This window comes from Callospermophilus lateralis (assembly GCF_048772815.1).
Source record: "Callospermophilus lateralis isolate mCalLat2 chromosome 8 unlocalized genomic scaffold, mCalLat2.hap1 SUPER_8_unloc_1, whole genome shotgun sequence".
Taxonomy (NCBI): domain Eukaryota; kingdom Metazoa; phylum Chordata; class Mammalia; order Rodentia; family Sciuridae; genus Callospermophilus; species Callospermophilus lateralis.
In genome coordinates, this window is record NW_027510150.1 from 2,444,145 (window position 1) to 2,467,677 (window position 23,533).

Below are 23,533 nucleotides of genomic sequence, written 5' to 3' on the forward strand. Positions count from 1 at the left end.
TTTTCTGATTTTATTTTATCTACTTATTTTCTTTCCTGAATTGTAAATTCTCCACTCTCCCTTAACCCCTACATCCATGTTTTTATCTTTGTATTTTTCTGAAATACCTTTCAGAATTTTGTCTTTCTTCTGTCTCTACTTCCACTCTTCTTAATCAAATCACCATCTTCTTGCTGTAATTGTTCCTGATTGTCTTCTTTATTCTTTCCGTCTTTTAATCCATTCACCACACAATAGTCAGCATGATGTTCATGTCACTCTTCTGTTTAAAACCTGTAAATGGTATCCTGTTGTGCTTGGAATATAATCTTTTCATGATCTTTTCCTTATACATTTCAACTTTAAATTGGGCTACGTTCACTCTGATTCAATATATTTTAGCTAGAATGATTTCTTCCTTTTAGTTCTTCAAATATGTCAGTCTTTCTGGAATACTATGCTGTTATCTATACCAGAAGTTTGACACCCCCATCCCAGCCAGCTTTTCTGATGTAGTCTCTTGCATCCTCTTATTCATTTCTGTCTCAGCATCCTAATTGTTTCCTTCATCACATTTAACACACTTTGTAATTATTATATTTTCCTGTCTGTCATTGGAACAATAACTGAATTAGTGTAAGAACCAATACATATCAAACTATCTGACCTAGGTTCTTGGGTAATTTTTGACTGCCTGCAGTGTAGTATGCTGTTTTCAAAGTCTTTATTTGGTACAGAAATCAAAGGCATCACTTCTGGATGAAGACTTTATAAATTGATTTAGTCTTTTAATGCTAAGTGGCAGATCTTCATTGTGATTATTTCCATGCTTACTAAAAATTTAGCCTTAACTGTGAAGTTAATATATGTGTATATGATGTAACTGCTGATCAGCAGTTTACTTTTTTATTTATTTTATTTATATATGACAGAAGAATGCATTACAATTCTTATAACAATTTACTTTGTAATTGGAATTTTAAATTTAGTGAATTGTCACTAGATGAGTACAATTCAGCTGGTCATCTTACTCTGTGATGCCTGTATGAGTTTTATGTGCATTTTTTTCTGGGGAAAAAATAAACCTTAAAGGACACTAAATGTGCTGGGTGTTGTGGTGCAAGCCTGTAGTCCCAGTCACTTGGGAAGTAGAGGCAGGAGGATTGCAAGTTCAAGGTTAGCTTAGGCAACATAGCAAGACCATGTCTCAAAATAAAAATTAAAAGGGGGGTGGGTGGGTAGGTGGCGCTAGGGATGTAGCCTAATGATAGAGTGCTTGCTTAACCTGGGTTCAATTTATATTACCCCCCCGACACACACACACACACACACACACACACACAAAGACACAGAGTGCACATTGGTGTTTATTGTATAAACAATAAATTTGGTTTTGTGATGTCCAGAACTTCAATTCTTTAAAATGTTTCTTTATAACAGTCTTAACATATGTATTTTTTAAATTGACACATAGTGATTGAACATATTTATGGAGTATAGTCTGTACAGTGTGATTTTTCAGTACATGTATGCAATATGTAATGATCAGATTAGACTTATTATTGACATTTATCACCTCAGACATTAATCATTTCTTTGTGGGGGAAAACTTTGTATGTTCTAAATCCTTTATTTTGATATAATCAACTGTTGTTGACCACAATTACCATATGGTGCTATACAGCATTAGAAGTTATTCCTCCTCCTATCTAGTTTTACTTCTGTATACCTGTTAACCATCCTCTCTCCTCTCTCCCTCACCAGTCTTTTAGGCTCTGTTAGCCATTATTCTATTGTCAGTTTCTTGGAGATCAACTTGTTAGAGTCTACGTGTAGGTGAGAATATGCATTATTTGTCTTTTTTTGTGTCAGAATTATTTCACTTAAAGTAATGTCCTGTGTTTGATCCATATTAATGCAAATGAAAGAATTTCATAATTATTTTTGTGGGGGTACCAGGGATTGAATTCAGGGGCACTTGACCACAGAGCCACATCCCCAGCCCTATTTTGTATTTTATTTAGAGACAGGGTCTCACTGAATTACTTAGTGCCTGGCTTTTTTGCTGGCTTCGAATTTGCGATCCTCTTGCCTTAACCTCCCAAGTGCTGGGATTACAGGCATGCACAACCACATCTGGCTCATTTTTTTTTTATGGCTCACTAAGTTGCTGAGGTTGATTTCAAACTTGCAGTCCTCCCACCTCAACCTCCTGAGTTGCTGAATTTATAGGTGTAGACCACTGTGCATAATACCTCTCTCCTTTTTAATTCTAACAGTTTCCCTCTTACAACATCTTTACTACCAATTTCAAGTACCATATTCTGTTATTTCTTACCCCTAACTCTGTTTTCTTTGTAGCGTTTATCAGCTTAATATTATTATTATTATTATTATTATTATTATTATTATTATTATCTTAACATTAGATCCTGTTTCTCTTGAGGAAGACTGTTTCTTGACTTTTTATGCACAGTTGTCTTTCTAAAGCCTAGCAATGCCTGGAATATAGTAGATATTGAGTATATTTATTGGAGTGAACAAAGGAAATAATTTTATGCCAATTTGGGTAATTATCAAATCACAAAGATTTGGTGTGGGTTTGAAGGAATGTCAAGAATGATGACTGTGACTTGGCTTATTACTGAACCCTGTGGTCTTTTCTCTAAACAATGGATTATATCAAGCTCCTTTCTTTGATCTTCATGGCCTCTCTTTATACTTATACAGCTTAAATGCTGTTCACACACTAATGTCTCCCACATTTATATTAATATTTCTGACTTCCATCTTCTAGATCTCTAGTCTGGTTTATCTAGCACTTTACTTGGCATTTTCAATTGGATATTTGATGGGCATCTCAAATTTAATACGTCTGAAATAGAACTTATGATTCTCCTTTGTTTCTTCACTCCCGTCTTTGCATGGATGTTTCCCATCAGTAAATCCTTGTTTTCAGTTGCTGGGGCAAAAAAAATTGACTTCCTTTTCTTTTACATTTAATTCATGAGCTCAAATCCTGAAGATGATACTTGCGAAGTATATCCAGAATCTAACAACATCCCACCATTTCCATTACTATCACCTTGTCTCTTGGCTGGATCATTGCAATTACCTTCCAACTGTTTCTTCCTGGTTTTTTCTCATTCCCAATAGTCTAAACTATTCCCTATCTATATTCATTAGCCAGAAAAATCCTTGAAAGTAAGTCTTTTGATGCTCTTCTTGCTCACAATACCCCAAAACCGTTGTATGATATGGACCCTGCTACTTCTTTGATGTCCCCTGTTCTGTCATTTACACTGTCCTCTGTTTTATCATTTACACTGTCTTATATGGTTTATATTGAATATTAACCAGGATAGCCTCTGTTTTATGAACTTTAGCAAATCAGAATTACATTGGACTAATCTATTCAAAGAAAAGAGCAACTTACTAAAGATACTACTTTAATAGCCTATCTTTGCATTTCTAGTAGGGTATTCTTCCCCTTTCTCTTTTTTGTTCTTAACAAAACAGGTAAAAATGAGCTGGGCACTGTAGTACATGGGAGATCCTCACACTTCAGCCTCCCCAAAAGCCAGGATTACAAATTTGAGGCCAGCTTGGGCAACTTGGCAAGGCCCCATGTCAAAATAAAAAGGGGTGACGGTATAGCTTGGTGAGAGAACAGTCTGGGCTCAATTCCCGGTACCTCCAATAATAGATAGATAGATAGATAGATAGATAGATAGATAGATAGGAAGTATTAGCACAGTTGAGTATAGAATATTGGAATAACAAACAGGTTGTTCATATTTTGCTTGCTAAATATGTTTGTTTCCCATAGACAGAAGATCCATACAAACATTCTGAAAATTATTAGAATATTGCTTTCTCATTTGCAGGTTGATTTTAATTATTACTTTCATCCAAGGTTTAGTCTTTTTTTAACAACAATCAGTGTTAGAATGTTAGCATTTGCTACTTTTTTTTTCAGAACTAGGTTAAGTCCAGAAAGATTTTTGCAAAGGCATTATCAAGTTTGGAATTGACTAGTGAGAACTGACCGGATGACATTCAATTGTTTCTTGAGTGATTCTGTTCAGTTTTTTAGTTTGTACATGTGCAGTCCCTTTAATTAGGATATACCAATCAGGGGAAAATTATTGCCAATTTTGCTCTTTTTCTCTTTCTCTCTCTTTCTCTTAAATAAAAGATCTCAACATAAGAGAAAGAAGAGCTTTGCCAGACATTGAAGAAGGGACGGGGATCTCTCCTCCTAATCTGGGCCTCCTGTCATGGTAAGTATAAGGAAATAAGAAAATTGGAGTTGAACTCAATTCTGACAATTCAGCCGAACACTAATCCATACTTACCCATTTCTGTTTTTGTTAGAAATCATTTTCTTTCCCCTAGAATCTATCTTCTTTTATTATTAGTAATGATAGGGTACTCCAGTGTATGGAGCAGTTTCATTTCTCTTAACTTGAATTCTGTGACCTGGACACTAAGTCTCATTTTAAATCAGCTAGTGAATGCAACCAAAGAATAACATATGGTTCCTGGACTCTAGATTTTTCATTTCTTTTCTAGGAAACTGGCCTGGAGTATAGCTCACTAGTATCCCAAGGCTCTGGGCTCAATCCTCAGTACCAAAAGAAGAAAAAAGAAAAGAGAGAAAAAGAAATTTCTAGGAAGAAGGATATAGTGACAATGATTTTTTCATCTGAATAGTCTTTACTTTTTTTAATTGAAAAAATTGTGTATATTGTGTGCAATGTTCTTTGAAGTGTGTATATATTGTGGAATGGCTACATTGAGCTAGTTAATATGCATTACCTCACAAAGCAATTCCCTATATTTCCTATGAGTCTTGCTCTCTTTCCCCTCACCCTCCTTTCTTGCCCTTCAGTACTAGATATTGGACCTGGGGCTTAGCACATGCTAGGCAAGTGCTCAACCGCTGGGTTACATCCCCAACCTATCTATGTCTCTTCAAAGCAGTATTTTGGTTTGGTAATAGGGCAGCAGATCTGCATTCCCCTGCTTGAATCTTTGACTGAAAAGAACATATCATGGACAGTTCAGTGAATTCTGGACCATTTAGGGTCCAGGGAAGGCAGAGAAGATGGAGCAACAAGCCAACTACATTTTTATTAATCTTGAGGACATATAAACAGTACTTCAGATCTTAAGAGAAAAATTATTCTCTGTAATATTGTCCTGTTTCTACTTTATAGTGTTTCCTAGATCCAAACTGTTTCATGCTGGTGCACAAAAAAGGAATTGAAAAGACCATGTTAATTTCAAGCTTCATGAGGGACGTGTATGGAAAATGCTTTTAAAATTAAAATCATAGTAAAACAAAACAAAAAAGGTAGTTATGCAGAAATGTAATATGAAAAAGAGGAGAAAGGTAACTGTTCTCTTCTTAAAGGTAGACTATTTTTTCTTAGTTTGTGGGCATTACAACTTTCTAATTTCTTGTACCCAAACATTAACATTAATGTTAAAATTACTGTTAATTCTCTAGACTACATTTTATTTTACTACCTGTCTCAGTTTTTTTTTTGTGGTGCTGGGTCTCAGTTTTTAATGAATTGAAAAAGTGCTTGCCTTGTATTTATATGGTATGCTATGCCAAGGCTAATGTTTATCAAATTATGGGCTTATGAAAGCAGATCTGTTCTATATGGAGACATTGTCCTTCATCTTATACCACATAGCTAGAAAAAAATAGCATGCTCCTCTTCTTGGTGCTGCTGGGATCTCTTTGGTGCCCAACTATCTTCCTTGTGTACTTCCTGCCTCTGTGATGTAGAAATGTTCTGGAGACACCTCTGTGTGATAGTTGGGGAACAGCTTGACTGTGGTGCATCTTGCCCCCCACATAAAACATTATAACCCATTTTTTTAAATTCTCATTTGTAATTCTACCACAAGAACTTATGGTTGTGTTTTTCTAAGTAGTCTTTGTCATTCATATATCTACATATATAGTTACAATAACATAATGAAGTCTTTTGCTCATTTCATTCAATGCATTAAACGTTTTCCCATGTTGATTTATTGGATTCCTAAAGATCATTTTACTAGCTACATAATATCTTGCAAATCATTGAGCCTTTGATCCACTCATATGGTATATATTTAATATACCATATTATTTTAACATTCAGATTATATGTCCTTAATCCTTAGTTTTGTGTAAGAAAGGAGCATTGAACTTTGTTTTTGATATATATTTCTGTAGTAATCTGAAGGTAACATCCTCTCCTACCTCTTGTAATCTTGAAAGATCTAAAATGATATTTAAGTATCTTTGAGAGACCAGGCATTATGAAAAGATGTTTTTATTTTCAGTATGGAAAAATCTTAAGCATAGACTATATGAGGAAAGAATTTGTAGTGAACTCTCATATATATCAGTTGCAGTAACTATCAGTTTATGGCTACTTGTTTTATCTGATTCCTACTCTGTGCTTCCAAGCCCTTTGAATTGATTTGACCAAATTTCAAGGATTGTAACAAGGGAAATATATTTTCAATGACTATAAATACTAGCCCCAAGAATAGTGTATGGACAATACTGACAGTAAGAAGACCGGTGATTACTTTTACATTTTTTGAACATGAACACTATATATATATATATATATATATATATATATATATATATAGATTTAGTTCATAGGACTTAATTGGTCAGCAGTCTTCTCTTATGTGCTTTAAATATTTATATTTAATATTGACTTCTCCTCTGAAGTATATACTTAACTTTCTTACCTGCATAATTTAGCCAATAGCAGAAACCAGCCTGAAACTGTGGTTGACTTATCCCTTTTCAGGATTTTTCAAGTGACCCTGCTAACTTTACAGAGCTAGGTGGAGCCAAAGAGATACCAGATTCTAATCACCTGGCATTTCTGAGTAATACCAGGAAATCAATAATGTGGAATGCATTTTTTAATACGAATGAATAAGTGCATATAGCCTAAGCAAAATCTGTTCCCAGCTTTTTATCACACCACTACTTTCCAGTCCTTCCTTTTTCCAGTTTTCCTCCCTATTAACTGTGTCAAGTAGGGTTTCCTTTTATACTTGTAAAATCACAGAGACTATAATAAAATTAGGCAGTTAGTTGGTCCTAATGTTAATTAAATCTTTGAGGTTAAAAGCAGTTCTGTGTAAATGGAGACATTTTTCTTTCTTTTTTAAAATATTTTTTAGAGGTTGATGGAGCTTTATTTTATTCATTTATTTATATGTGGTGCTGAGAATTGTACTCAGTGCCTCACACTTGCCAGGCAAGTACTCTACCACTGAGCTACAACCCCAACCCAGGGGGACATTTTTCTGAAGCCTTATAGGTAATATGAGCTGAGGCAGTATTTTTTAAAAAGAGCATTTATTTGATTTAACTGAAAATAAGTACTTCATGTTATTGTCTTGGTGGCTTAATTGTCAGTTCTCATATGTTGAAAACAATTTTCTTTCAGTGTTCAGTAGCTACTTTGGTTAGGAACATTAGTCTGGATTAGCACCAAAGTGAGTGTGCTAGCAAGAATGAATAGGTAAATGGCTTCTCTTTCCCTTTTTTTTCCTTTTTCCTTTTCTTTCTCTTTTTAAAAAGCCTACTACATTATTTCAATTCTGAGCTGTTTTGAGGGTCAGTGGAAAACTGGGTCAAGGAATCACATAAAGAAATAATGAGTGCCTCTGTAAAAGGATCTTAAAGACAGTAAAAGTTTAGGCCTTATACATTTATGTGAGTTAAAAAGCTAGTTAATGTGATGCTGAGAAGGTATGTTTAAAGTGTACTTTCAGGTAAGAGTTTTTTAAAAGCTGTCCCCTCTCCCTCTTTTATAGCATTTCCTACCTATTCCCTGTTGGTTCATGAGAATATTTTTTCTTGATTCAGGATTCTCTCTCTCTTTTCCTTTTATTCCCTTTAAGTGTAAACATTAAGCCTTCTTTATGTCAAGAGATACCTTTTAATAATGAAAGTAGGATTTTTTTTAAAGCCAGTACTTATGGTAGAAAAGTGGGTTCTTTTTTAAAAAATCACTTCCCCCTGTTCTTTCACTCATTAATTGACTTCAAACGAAATGAGTGGAAAGGCATAATATAGTACAGATCAACACAATGTTTTTCTTTTTTTGTATTTTTTTATTTATTTTAATTAGTTACACATGACAGTACAATGACCTTGACATAACATACATTTGAATCAGATGGGACATAATTCAACATTTTTCAACTAACAAGTTATTTTGGTGTTTATAGGAGTGGAGCCATTTACAGACTTTAGTACACTTTAGGTAATTACTCTTTCTGAGACCACTAAGCTCTATCATATCAGCCTTATTAAAGTGCATCACTTAATTAAGTATTTTTTTAAAAAAAATTATTAGTTATTGATGGACCTTTATTTATTTATTTTTTATATGTGATGCTGAAATGGAACCCAGTGCCTCACATATACTAGGAAAGCACGTTACCATTGAGCTACAACCCCAGCCATAATTAAACATTTTTATTTTGGCTACATAAAGAAACAAAAGTTGTTTTCTTTTCTTTCATAATTTTGCTTTTAAAATTATTTGATTATCAGCCACAGTTTCTTAACAATTATCCTGGGATGCTTGTAATCCTAGGGAAATAATTTTTATAATAATAATAAAAGTATATTTAATAATGGAAGTTTCCTAATTTTTCAAAGCATTTTATAAACCATTTGTAAAATTATATTTTTATAATATGAAGCTATTTAAAAATTTTAAATATCAATCTTTTTTAAAGGCCCTTAAAAAGCTCATGTCTCAAAATAAAATGGTTTAGTCATTTTATAGCAAAGATTGCTAGAATGATGGTTCAGGTCATTGTTAAATTCTGAGTGGCTTTTTCTGTCATGGATTAACAATAGGAGAATAGTTTTGGGAGAAGTTTGGCTTTTCAAATTATACAGCTTTAATTGTTACTTAGTATTAGAGTGCAGTCTGGAATACCAGTTCTGAAACCCTTTGGTCTCAGCATCTCTTTTTACATTGATAAATTATTAAGGACTCCCAAGAGGGCTTGTTTATGTGGGTTATGTTTTCTGTGTTTACTGTAATAGAAATTAAAGCTGAGAAATCTCTCAAATGCTTATAAATTCATTTAAAATAAGAAATTACATGGCAATATAAGTATTTTTAATTAAAAATAACTTCTTATCCAAAAATTGTGTAAATTTTCTGATCTCTTTAATGCTTGGTTTAATAGATGACACATTATCATATCTACTCTCACATTCAATCTATTAAAATATGTTTTATTTCAAATGTGAAGAAAATTCAGCCATACATAAATAGGTAGTTAGAAAAGCAAAGAATATTTTAAAAGTGTTTTAGATAATCACGTTTATTTTCTTTTAATACTACATCAAAACTTGACAAGTGGTAGTTTCTTAATTTAGTTGCAGTGTGAATCTAAAACTATAAATAAACCTCTTTGTTCTATTTTAACCATTTTGATCTGTCTTGTAATTTTTTGGCAGGTGTGTGGTTCTGGGGATCAAAACCAGGGCATTGTGTGTGCTAGGCAAGCACTTTACCCCTGAACCCCAGCCCTTATCTTGCACTTTTATCCATGCATGATTTAAAATATCATACATTGGTCATTAGGAAAATAATAGGTTCATTATGCAATGCAGGTCTTTCAACTGTTGACATATAGTGAATTTTTAAAACATCATATCTGATATATCACACTGATTTTATCACAAAATTTTTGAGTATTGGAAAGCTATCAAATTCATGGTGGCAGATGACAGGTTTTCCAGTATTGCAATTTTTGCATAAAAAATATATTGTCATTTGGGAAAAAGATCTGCCATATGGCCAAGTCTGAATTTCCACAATTTGTGCATCAGTTATTCTTTCAATTAAAAATTTTGCATAAAAAATGGCTAGTTCATTGTTAATTGAAAGCCACATAGATATTTTTCCTTGAAGCAACCATAATATTTCATATAATTTTCTCCTGCCTTTTCCAAGGTCATTTTAGTTAAATTGGTATGTCTGCCTTGATTGTGCTAAGGTGCTCAGTTTACACTTCTTATTCTTTTTACAGTATTAGAACAACTGTCAACACAGTAGGAAAAAGGCAGATAATGCCTTAATATTATTGTGAAGGTGGTTTTAACCTCATAGAATCTGCAGACTGCACTTGAAGAACCACACTGATAAAAGTAATGTAATCTTATGGTTTTATTTAACAGCAACTCTAATCCTAAGTATTGTTTATATTTATAATATTGTAATAAGTAGCATGTGCTAAATGTTCAATAAGTAGTGGTTATAAGTTGAACATGATGTGGTTTTTGCTGTTTTAAAAATGGTTGTGTTAAAAAAAATGTATGTATGTATGTATGAAGTCCTGGGTTCAACTCCCAACACTGCTCCCCTCTCTCCTCAAAAATCTGTGTAAACAGATTTCACTATCATTTTGAGTCAGACTTTCTAACAGATTACATTTCTTTTGGGTCTTCCTGTAACATTACTTTTTAAAATGTGAATTAAATTGTAGTGCAATTTAGATGAGAAATTTTTGTTCTATTCTGAAATTTCCTTAACAGAAATAAATTTATTTGGGAATATAGGGCAGAGTAAATTAGGTCTGGTATTCATACATGTTTCAAATTTGGGAAATTTATTTCTTACTTTTTCTTAAATATTCTTTCAAGATTAGATTGATGAAAATTTCACATAAAAATCAAAGGTGACACAAAGGCTGGAGTCCCAATATCTCCTTCAATGGCAGATCCCACTGTGTCACAACTTCCTCTCACTAAGCCCTATCTTTCAAAGGTACCACCACCTCCCAGTAGCACCACAGACTGGTGGTCAGCCCTTTAACATATGGACCTTTGGAGGACACTTATCCAAACCATAGTAGCAGTTAATATGTTGATGGAACAGTTTGGAGAATTAATATTTTTTTCTGGCATTTTTCTGCCTATTTGCCTTGGTCATTGGGCTCTTACTGTGATTATGTGAGAAGACATGGCAGAAAAACTAAATATAGAATAGATAACTAGAAGTTTTTGAAGTTATTTATTTTAAAATTTTTGTTTTTTGCAGGATGAAGAGACTTGGCACAGTCTTAAGTGCATCCAGGCCAATCAGATCTTTCCCAGGAAGCAGCTGATTCGGGAGGATGAGAATCTTCAGGTAATCATAGGCCACTTTGCATTGTAATATATATTTAGCATCATAGTAATGATGTAGCAGAGCTAATGGATTAAAGGGATGGACTTATAAACATATACTTTTTAAGCCATACCTATAGAAATGCAAGCTGGAAACCATTCTAGTAAGACTTACGTTTTTAGAATTCATTATTTGAGATGATGTTCTCTATCATTCCTTTAGGAGTCCAGGATTTGAATAATTATATTTGAATTAGGTGGGTATAATATCATCCTCTTTACTTATGTACTGTACTTTAAACTTTGATGACTGTCCATGTAAAGAGGCTACATTAGATGCACTATCTATTCACCTGACCTTTGTTTAAAGACTTGGCCTTAATTGCTTCAGAACTCTGAAGAGTTTCTTCATTTTGAAGGTTCCTTTCCTTGAACTTCATGGAGAGAGCACAGAGTATGTGGGTCGTGCTGAGGATGGCATCATTTCCCTTTCAAATTATAGACTTCACATCAAGTTCAAGGAGTCTCTTGTTAATGTAAGTGATTACTAACAACTATCTCTAAGGTAGACATAGAAAGTTTAAGTTAAAAATACTTTGTAGTGTACTCAGAGACATACAGGATTTGGATGTGTGCTCTGCTTTTCTCTGTTTTGCACTTGAAGGACATATAGTTAGTCAGAAATTCGTATGCCTTATTTAAAATGATGTATTTAGTTGTCAGCTGAGGTGTTCAAAGTTTAGTTAAAACTGAATAATTTGCACTAAGTAATGCCTTATGTTAAGCTTTATAAAAATACAGAGTCTGAATAAGCTTTTATTCCTCAATTGTTAGTAGTTACCAACGACTTCCTGGGACTTAATGTCAGATGATATGTGCTGTGAGCTCACTGCAGACTCATTATTGGATGAAGTTACTGTAATGGCTCCTAAGTGGATATAAGTATAGATGTTAAGTGCAATGTTTATTTGCATAATGGATCATATATTACCGAAGAAAAGGAATTCTCAAGGGTATACTTACCCTTTTTCAATTATGAGGGTCTTTTCAGTGAACTGGATCTTTCTGTGTACTGCTGTCATTAGTAGATTTAAATGAAACCCACAGAGGCACAAAAGTTGTACTTGCACAAAACAAATGCATTCTTCATTTGCTAGTATTGTGGTTTTCTGCATGTCAGTGCTAGCCCAGAGAAATATGTTGTAACATCTAATAAGAGGTCAGTATTATATCCCATTCAGATTGTGTCTTGATTTTCATTTTGTGATTCTTTTAGATCTGTCACTTTTATTCATTTTACTCACCAATCCAAAAGTTACCCAAATTCTCTTTGATTTACCATGAGTCAGTGGCTGCCATTTTCTTAGTATGTGTTATCTAATTTAATCTAATCTAATCTCTTTTTGTAGTTAAGCATTTATGTTTAGGAGCCCTTTTGACCTGAATTCCTCTGGATTCTAGATTTGGGCTACAATCTTACCTGTTACATCAATTTTCTGTCCATCAGTTAAAAGTATGTGCCAAATTCATCAAGGAATGAGGCAATACTTATCTTCCATACCATATAGCATTATGATCAGGAGGGTCCATTTGGATTTGAGTGTATGATGGAAAAGAAAAGGTGGAAATTCTAAAATCTCAGCCATCAAAAATATCCCATCATCTACTATGGGAGTAATAATTAATAGAACTACACAATTTAATTTTGTGTTCTTTCAGTGTTTTAAATGGATGGAATCAATGAAGTTATTTCAGTAAAAGTAAATTGCATGTGAAAATGATAGAGTTTCATGTCATTGCATTTTCCCATGCCATACTGTATTATCAGCATTTTGGGTTTTAACTGGTTTTAGATCTATTTTGGGAATGGTTGGTTGGAGAGTCTTGCCATTCACTATCTTAAAACCCTTCAGTGTTTCTTTTCTATTTCTAAGATGAAAATCAAATTATTTTGCATGATGTAAGACAGTGATCTTTGAGTCTCTGGTAGCTTTTCTACGTTCTTCTCTCCTCTTCTCACCTTTTGTACTAGTAAAACCAGCCTCCCTGGACTGGTCAGTCATACCTCATACTTCTCTTTACTTCAGTTTTACTTCCTATCTCTCCCTTCTTTCCTGCTCAGCAAATGTCTCTTCATCTCTCAAAACCCACTTCAGGGGATAACTTCCTCTAAAAAGCCTTGCTCAGTCCTCATTCCTTTCCTGACAGTTAATTATAGTCATGTGGCCTCTTCTTTATCTTGAACATATCTTTACAATATTTACTAGGCATATCGTAATTTTTTGGTTTTCATCTTTGTATCTCCAGGATCCAGCTTGTTTCCTGATGCTTTGCTATCTAATAGATATTAAGTTAATTGAAATTACTATGAATTTGAAATAGATATTGAACAATTTTTTCTCCTTTTTGAATTTATAGTTTATTTTAAAACAATTTATTTCTATGGGAATAGACCTGTATATTTTGTGTGTATGTGTGGTTTTTGTCTCAAATAGTAGCTCTATGTGTAGGTTGTTTACTGGAATTGTGGGTCCCTTTTACAGATGAAGTATTATGCTTAAGGAAACTTACCACTGCTCTTACTTTTGGACCCAGTTCCTCATATACATGTTTTCTCTAGCATTATAATTCTAAGCTTAGAGCCTACATGCCATTTAAAAGACCAAAATAATGACTTTGCACACAAAAAAATGGTTGTGCAAAAATATTTTGACATTGTAGTGTCTATAAACACTTCCTATTTAGATAGATCAGCCTTTCTCCATACTAATATGTTAATCTCATCATAGCATTAGATTTTTGGAACCTCAAGTTATTCCAGGAAATAATGACTTCTCCCGTATCAGACGTGGGTGGAGATCAGAGGGTTATTGATAGTGTTGTTTCTCACCTCCCTCCCTTTGTCCTTTCCTCAGCAAATAAATACTTTAGTAAAATATAGGAGATCAAGGAACCCCTGTTAAATGTGTTTGATTTGGATGTAAAAATCTTTAAGCCATCAGTATCTAAATGTGCCTTTCTGTGTTGTAGCATGCCCCACTTTACATCATTTAGCATTTTAGAAAATGACTTGCCATCAAGTTTTAAAAAGCTACCTGATATCATGTATTCTCTTTTAATTTCACAGCACATTGAGTAAAATGTGTCAGTAGATTTAGATACCATGAACATCATTACTTTAATCTACACATATTCACTAAATATCAAGGTTCCAATTCTTAGGGTAAACAATCTCTGTAATAGAGTTCATTTGTAACATTTAAGGTATGAATTGCTTACATTCTTAGTTTTTTTCCAAAACTATATTTTTACATATATACAGGCATATTTCTTTGAAACTTAGATAATATATAAACAAAGAAATGTTCAAGAGGAATTTATGAAAGTTTAAAAAACTTTTTTGTTGTATAATTCAATAGACTGCTTCTCAATCTGCTGCTTCTGAAATCCCAATAAGTAGCATGAGAATCCTAGGTGTTACTGTACCTGTGCTTGGAACAAATTGGTTTTGAGGGTCAGATGTACACTTTGCAAATCAGTAAAATATGTCTTCTCTGCATGATTTGCTTTCCTGTTCTAGTGGTATGCTTTGATGAGAACAGATTGTGGGGTGAAGATGAAGGCTCACAGTTTATACATAAGTGATGGAAATATAATCTGAGTTTTAGCCAGAAATAATTTGTAAAATCAATATTTGTATTTAAGAGGATATTAAACTTCTGTTTTTCAAGCCAATCTGTCAATGCCTTTTAGGAAAAACGTGTGGAAGTATAGTAGTTTAGAACACCTTTTCTTTGCACTTTGCATTTTCCTTCAACAGTCACCTTCATTCCCCATATTGTCAGGAGGAGGTTATTGTTAATACTTGAGTATATTTTGGCTTAGCATTAATATAATAGTTGAGGCATCTGAAATCAGGGCTGGAAGGAGATAGCTTGCGTATATGTATTTTTCCTCCTCTGATTAGATTGGGTGCCTAGATATTTCATTTTATTTTATATTTTATCATTAAAATTATTATTTTTACTGTGTTACTGTCAGTTTTACTTCATATGTACAAATTAATACTTCTCATTCAGATTATGAAAAGAGTGCTTGTTTTTAAAAAGGTAGAAATTATTCCACTTCTAAATCCTGGTGCTTGAAAATAATACACATGTATACACACACACACACACACACACACACACACACACACAGAATGAATTCAAGAGTTAGAGTATGATGATGTCAGACCTCTCATGAATATGACAGTACTATGGGTCTTTAATACCTATGCATGTCTATTAAATTTTTAAATTGCTTCTTTTTTGCTTTTGTGGATTGATGCTCTTGGGTTTTGGTGCCTGTAAAGTGTAACTTTTGGCCTTTTGAAGATTTGATTAACAGTACCAAGTGTTTTATGCATTGTTTGAGCATGAGTTTGGTGGAATTTGTTAGACCAAATACACTATAAAAAGATAGAATTACCTGACAAGTAGAAGATGGAAGAGAAGGAAGCAAAAAGAAAATGAGTTGTTTGAAACATTGAATCATTGGTTTGGAGAAGGTTTGAAAGTGATATTCTATTTCCTTTGCAGATAAAATTGCCTCTGAGGAATCTTTATTTTAAATTCTGTTTTTCTCCTGATAATCCCTTGTGTAGAAACCAAATTTTTGTTTTGGGAAGTAAAGTGAAGGAAATCTCGTATTAAACAGAAGGGCAGTCAGTCTTAGGGGAATAAAGAAATTCACAACATATGTGGTCGAAGGAACCTGGGTTAAAAGGCAGCGTGGATTCTAACCCAGACTTTGCTTCTTGCTTATGGTGTGTTTCAACCAACCTGGGCTAGGAAATAGACTGGGCTTGAATATTTGATTCTTTGTTTATGAAGTTGAGTAGTTCATATGTTTAGTCATAGAAATGGTAAGAGATCCTTTCCATAGGTGAGAAATGTTAAGAAAACTAGAGCCATGTGGTAGGTCTTAAAGTAGAAAAACAGTATAGTTGAATGTCAGAGAGGAAAAGGTGGCAAATTCTGCCTTTTTAGAAGGAAGAGAGGACAAATCAGAGAGGACAAATGGAGAAGTGAAAAAAGGAAGCATTTATTGATACAAAATTAGGTGTTTCTCCTTTAAATGTCCTTGTTGTTGTTACATATTAAACTCCCCTGCATGTGATAGTTTGCATGAGTATTAAAATACGCTTTTCTGTATATCTGATTTGAGAACACATTGTTGTTTTTGGTGTCTTGTCTAGTATCTCTAATCTGATTTGAAACATAGAAACAACATTTTTATTACTATTTTTTAAAACTGCAATGTTAAGATTCATACAAATTTTATTGAATGCACTTTAGGTAGCAGATATTTTGCATGCTCTGGGGGGTTTTAATTCTTATTCTGGGAGTTTGGACTCAGGCCCTTGGGCTCTGGTCCAATAGTAGAAATGTAAAACTTGTCTATTGTTTGTAATAATGTAGCACAGGCTGATAACATTCTCCCAACAGCTAATAGAATAAGTGTTTTTTACCTTTTTGAGCAATAAGAAAAAGCAATTGAAGAGGACCTGGGATGCAGGTGACTACTGGGACAGCAGCCTCTCCGTGTGGATTTTTAAAACTATCACTTCACCCCAGGTCTTGTACATGAGACCTAGTAAATTGTGACCATCTGAAATTTATAAAGCAGAGGCTGGTGGCATATAAAAGGTCTGGAGGTTCATTCAAGGAAGCCAGGAAGCAGGCAAATTTTTAATTGGTAAAATTTTAGAAAAACAAGCCTAGAATTCAGGCTTCTCATTTGCCTGTCAGCTAGACACTTTTTGTGGGGGTGGGGGTGGGGGTGAGTGGGCAAGGTAGAATGAGAATCCTAGGTGGTTACTGCACCTGTGCTTGGAACAAATTGGTTTTGAGTGTCAGATGTACGCTTTTTAAGCCATCAGTATCTAAATGTATAGTTGGAGTACATTTAATAAATAAATAAATAAAGTGATGAGAGTCTATTACAGGGCACCAAAAGGGCTGGCCTGAGAACAAATCAGTGTCATCTTCTAATCTGTATCTTCTTAATCTCCATGTTCCTTCTTTATAATTTATCTCTACTGACATTTTTTTTTCTTTCCTTCTTAGATGTACAGGTCTTGAAAGAATTTTTAGCCACATGGGCTGCAGTTTCTCACAACACCTTAGGGTTAAGGTCTTAAACAAAAACTGAGAGCCAAAAGTTTCTTTTTTTCTCAGAACACAGACAAGATTTCTTAGTCTTTGTCCTTATTCCCAGTCTTACTACAACTGTAAGGAAATTTTTATAGATTATAGATTTAGAAGCAAGAGGCTTTAGCCCTGAGGTAAAAACTCACAACCATTCATCTGAGCAATATTATTTTGCTTTCTTCTCTTTTTTAATCCCTGGCCCAGTTTCTGTTTCTTTGTTTCAGATTTCCAGCACTGGGCTTCTTTTTGATCTCTGCATCCTTGTTCTCAGAGTTCTATGCTGACTATGGCAGCTGAATGGTGAGGCAGGTTTGCAGAAAGCCTGTTTCTGAAACTGATTCAGCTGACATGAGGGCCACCCTGTGCAGGCAGAACTCTTGTCTCTGCTGTGGGGGAGGCTGTATCCTTCTCAAGCTAACCAAAAATTGTTGGGAGGCTGCTTGCAACTCCTAGAGCCAAATTTTGGCTGGGCTTGATATAGTGTAAAAGACAAGTGATCCACTATTTTTCCAAGGGATAAAAATATCCACTTATTAATTTACCAGCCTCTGTTTTGAAGGCTTGGAAACTGCTCTTTGAAGCCAGTTATTGAGTCAGGATGATTTCGGGGACAGAGGGAGAAGGATCCTCATGGCACGCTTAATATTTGCACCCCGTTCAGATGCTTTTCCTCCTGTCTCTGATCCTATTCATTATTCGTACAATCCTGTGTTCACATACACTCTGTTGATCAGATCTTCCAGGGGGAGAGCCATTACAGCCTGCTCAGATCTCTCAAGCCCTGCTTGGCAAACAGGGTTCTTCAACTGGTCTTTTGAAGCAAGTTGTACCTACTGTCTTGACCACTGTGTGACCTTCTCCCTTCCTTCTGATTCCTGTGGGTCTATCCTGCTGAGCTGAGAGCTGGACCAGGAGCTACTGTCCTGTCGTCTCTTCTTTGCAACCTACAGGCAGTTCAGACTTCCAGCTTTTTCACAAGCTTCCTTTCTGCCACTAAGCCATAAGCCCACTCCATTTGTCAATATTCCAATAGAGTCTCACTTGCACTGTGTTCTGTGATTCTTTATTATAAGCAAGACTGGACTATTACTCCAGTACCCTTCAGTTTCTGTGTCATTGCAAATCATAGGCAGCAAAAAAACTGTAAAAGTAGTACTTTGAGAGATGAGCTTGTGAGTTTGATATTCAAGTGACATAATTACACTCTTTTTCCAGAGGTGGTTCCTCCCCTTTGTTCCTCCCCTTGCCATGACATGGCTTGAGGCTATTAATGTAGAATAAGGAAAGCCCTAATTCACTTTGTAGTTGATCACTTGGGTACTAATAATTCTGCTAAATTTACAGGTGTTTTTTTTTGCTTCTTCCCCCTGGAGATCTTTCTAATCAGTCTTGCTGGGTACATTGCAGAACCTTTTTGACTAAGGGACTTCATCTTTTTAAATTACAGGTTCCATTACAGCTTATAGAAAACATTAAATGCCAAGATATATTTCAGCTTCATTTGACTTGCAAAGACTGCAAAGTTATAAGGTACGTTTGTGCAGCTTGTTTTGTGTGGAAAATGTTTTTTAAAGAATGAAGAGGCCAGGGTTGTGGCTCAGTGGTAGAGTGCTTGCCTATTATGGGTGAGGCACTGGGTTCATTCCCCAGCACAACATAAAAACAAACAAGCAAACAAACAAACAAAATAAAGATATTGTGTCCATCTACACCTTAAAAAATGAATATATGGTTTGGTAAACGTAGCAAAATATCTTCTTGAAAGTAAGCACTGGTAGGAATATTTTCTTACAATATTTTTTTGAATATTTTGCTTATGTTGACAAATGCTTTATTTTTCATTTGGAAATAAATTCAAGTTTTTTAAAGTGCAAAAATAAAAATAGCATAAAAGGTGAATAGTACAACAGGTGAACAACAGAGTCACCTGTAGTTAACACTTTACCCCAATTTGCTTTATCATCCCCAGAACCCTTCTGAGTGTTATGATGTGTGTGTGTTTTGGTGGGTGGGGGGTGTGGGAGGGGAGGAGAGTTTCCTGAACAAATTGAGAGTAAGTGACATAAACATGATTCTTAATCCCAAAATACTTTAGAGTGCTTTCTTAAGAATAGAGATGTTTTCTTCCATAACCAAGGTATCATTCTCAACATCACAGTTTTACATTGGTAATACTGTTATCCAGTCTACTATCCATGTTCCCTTTTTAAAAAAAAATTTAATTGTAAGTGGACACAATGCCTTTATTTTTATTAATTTATTTTCATGTGGTGCTGAGGATAGAACCCAGTCCCTCACCTGTACTAGTTGAGTGCTCTGCTACTGAGCCACAACCCCACCCCCAAATACATGTTCCAATTTTCATAGTTGACCCACCTCATTCAGTGTGGGAATCCAGTGTAGCTCAGATAATAAATACATTTAGTTGCCATAATTCAATAGCCTTCTTTTAATCTGGAACATTTTCCACAACAGCCTTTCTTTGTCTTTTGTGACATCTACATTTTGTAGAATATGGTCTTTTCTTTTAATAGAATGTTTCTTATTTTGTGTTTGTCCTATGTTTCATCAAGATTAAATTGATGTTATACATTCCCAGCTGGAATACTGTGTATTCAGTTGGAATTTTGTATTGTGTCCTTTTCAGGGCATTATTGTGTTACATCCAGAGGAGAACAGTCTACTTGTCCCTCATTGGTGAATTTTGATGAAGCCGTCATCTGATTTCTGTGTAGTTTCTATATTTTCTTCCTTACAACTAATATAGTCTAGGGAAACACTCTGAGAAAATGTCTTGCTTCTCATCAAAACTTCTCCATAAATTTACCACTCATTGCTTATTTTTATCTCATCTAATTTTAACTATAATGGTTGCAGAATGATATCTGAAATATGCCTTTTAAATTTAGTAGCTCTAGAAATTTTAAATTCTGAACATGTTTATTTTATCCCTTTGACCTGTTTTGAGATACCAATAAGCATTGTATGTCAGCATGTCGATGAGTCAGATTGATTAGGACAAGGAAGAGGTATAAATGCTGTCCTTTTAGTTTTCAAGTAAATATTTAAGTTGCATGTTAGCCAGTGAGATTTGGTTTACTTATGATGATAGTGACTATCACTCATAGTTTTAGAAACTTTGCTTATTAATTATTCAGTCTTAAACCTCAAATACTTAATTGCTAAAAAAACAGTTTGCATTTATTATTTTAACCTCTTAATTGTACATAATGAAAATTGCAATTGATAAAATAGAATTTGTTTTGTTCTCTGCATGTTCACAGCTGAAAATTTCAATGTAATCTGTCTTATTTGTATCCAGACATGCTGATTTGTCCTCATTGCTAAACAGACAAATTTTGATTACTCCCTAGCTGGCTAAAAATAGTATTTGTGTTTTTTGTTTTAACCTTGGCCTAAAATGTCATACAAAACTAAAAGGACTCTTCTAAATATATTTCTTGAAAGGGACAACCATAATACTGATTGAAGAATTAGAATGAAATCTCATTCTGAAAGACAATAAGTGCAATTTTATTTTAATTATTATAATTAATCATTATAAGGAGAGATTTCATTAGATTATCAGATTTTCCAATGTCCAGCTCTCGTCTTTTTTAATATTTATTTATTTTTTAGATGTAGATGGACACAACACAATGCCTTTATTTTTATGTGGTGCTAGGATCAAACCCGGGTCCCGCCCATTCCAGACGAGCACTCTACTGCTGAGCCACAATCCCAGTCCCAAGCTCTCGTCTTTTTGATATTTTGCACTGCTGGCTAAAAATTTTTGAAACTGTTTTTTTTTATTATAAACAGTAGTGAATATGTAAATTATTGCCTTTGATGCTTTCTGTTCAGTTAGTTCTTCACTATAAATAAACACTCTCAAAATGGTGCCTTTTCTTAGCTTTCATAGTCAGCTGTCATCTGATTATATTCATACTTGTTTGACTTTACAAAGGTGTCAGTTCTCAGCCTTTGAACAATGTCAAGATTGGCTTAATCGACTGAACAATGCAATCCAACTACCTGCTAAAATAGAAGATCTCTTCTCATTTGCATACCATGCTTGGTGCATAGAGATCTATGCCAGTGAAAAAGAGCAACATGGAGACCTGTGCAGACCAGGTAACCCTTTCTAAAATGGGGCTGGAGGTAACCTTAATACAAAATGGGGTGTCTTAGTACTTTTATATTCCAATCAATGTATATTTTATGGATCATAGCAGGTGCCTATTTTCTTCTAATCCTTTTAAGAACATATTGTTGTCAGGGGAAGGGAAGAATAAAAAAATTGCTGTTGTGTTCTATACCTAAAAGCAGCTATAATAAGGTTCATGGGTATTATGAAATCCCATTTGAAGGGAGTTTCGAGTTTTGTGTATAAGAAGACTTCACATTAAAATGACTTTTGAGCCGGGTGAGGTAGCACACACCTGTAATGTTAGTGATTCAGGTGACTGAAGCAGGAGGATCATGAGTTCAAAGCCAGCCTCAGCAACTTAGTGAGGCCCTAAGGAACTCAGGGAGACCTTGCCTCTAAGGAAAATATAAAAAAGGACTGAGGATGTTGCTCAGTGGTTAAGGACCTCTGGGTTCAATCCCCAGTCCAAAAAAAGGCTTTTGAGTAGGATTTCAAGGTTGAATAGATGCTCATTGATTAGAGAATGGGGAACATTAGACAGCAAGTAGCATGAATAGAGGTACATAGGTTTGAGAATAGGGAATACAAACTAGCTTTTGGCTCTCATAGAATTTTCAAGGCATAAATTAGCAGTAGTTACTCCTTTCTGCCCAAAGATGAAGAAACAAGAAATCCAGAAAGGCAAATTTGTCTTCCTCACTGACAAATACAGAAACGCTGAGCCAGTACTAAAACCCAGATTTCCTGAATCCTCATATAGTCCTTGTCTCTTCCCGTTTCTTTCTCCCTCTGAAGTGGTTTTGACCAAGATCATGTTATTTCTCTGCATGCAGTTCTCTGTAAATGTTATGCTCCCATAAGTGAAAGTTTGCTGGTCCAACAACAACTCTTCAGTGTGTCTTGAATTTAAAAGCAGTGGAAAGTTGTAAGCTCCCTTAATTTTGGGACTTTTTTCTTTAAACCTGAAATTTTAATACTGAATCTTCAATTTTTGGTGTCTGCCCTGGTCATTTAAAACATTTGAGGCTAAAGGGGCTATGTTTATATTACTTTGTTTCCTGACCCATCAATGATGGAAGGGAAGCTTGTGGTTCAGATTCTTGTCCTATTTAATCAAAATGCTTATGACAAACATAAGCCTTGTCTTACTTTAAATGATGTTTGATATACACTTTTGCTTGATTCTTATGACTTCATCAATTAGGCAGGATAGGTTGGTATCCTTGTTTTAGGAGCCAAAGAAATAGAGATTCAGAAAAAGGAAAGAAACACAAGAAATGGGGAGCTTAAAGGTAAAACCTGTTGCCATGTTCTACTACTAGTCAGTATGCAAGGTAGGACTTAAAACCAGTCCTCAGTTATTGAAAGCCAAGGTGTGGGGTGCTATGGCTACCTAGTGTGAAGAACAAAGGTACCTACCCTCATGGATCCTCGGGGGCAGCTTCAGAATCCAAAGTCTACTGAGCCTGTCTAGGCTGGTGAAACCCAGTCATTCACAAGAAACAGTCCCCACCTTGAAAGTTTTTCACTTTCCTTTCTTGATAGGTGCCCCCTCTTTTTCCTGTTTTTCATTTTTCTTGAGATCCTGTCATATTTTAAATTGGATTTGTTTATGGCTCTTTTCAAGTTTGGAGGATTTTAATGGTAAAGTTTACAGGCAGCAAACTGTACAAACCTTATGTGTTATGTTTTCTGAGTTTTTAATCATTGCCTCTTATTTATAAAATTTTTAGTTTTCACCATCTCCTAGGATAATGAATTGATTTAAGAGTGCATTATACTTCATAATGTTATATAAAAATTGTGATTTGTTTAGCATACCTAACTCTAAAGAGATATTTCCCAATTTGGGGTTGTCAGCTTTTGTCAATAAGGCTTACTTTCTTCTGTCCTTTCCTTTCACTGAAAAGACCTCATTTAAAATGTTTTTTTAGTCATCAATGAACCTTTATTGAGTTTATTTATTTAGATGTGGTTCTGAGAATTGAACCCAGTGCTTCACACATGCTAGGCAAACACTCTACACTGAACCATAAC

General features: G+C 34.6%; 1 protein-coding gene across 1 annotated transcript in view; it reads left to right on the forward strand.

Annotated features, from left to right (window-relative positions):
- LOC143385800 (phosphatidylinositol-3,5-bisphosphate 3-phosphatase MTMR3-like) overlaps positions 1-23,533 on the forward strand; it is a 165,019-nt gene that overhangs the window by 117,095 nt on the left and 24,391 nt on the right. The window contains 5 exon segments of the mRNA XM_076841330.1: positions 11,085-11,174; positions 11,572-11,688; positions 14,572-14,628; positions 18,794-18,876; positions 21,314-21,480. Of these exon segments, the coding sequence (XP_076697445.1) occupies positions 11,085-11,174; positions 11,572-11,688; positions 14,572-14,628; positions 18,794-18,876; positions 21,314-21,480 (514 nt within the window).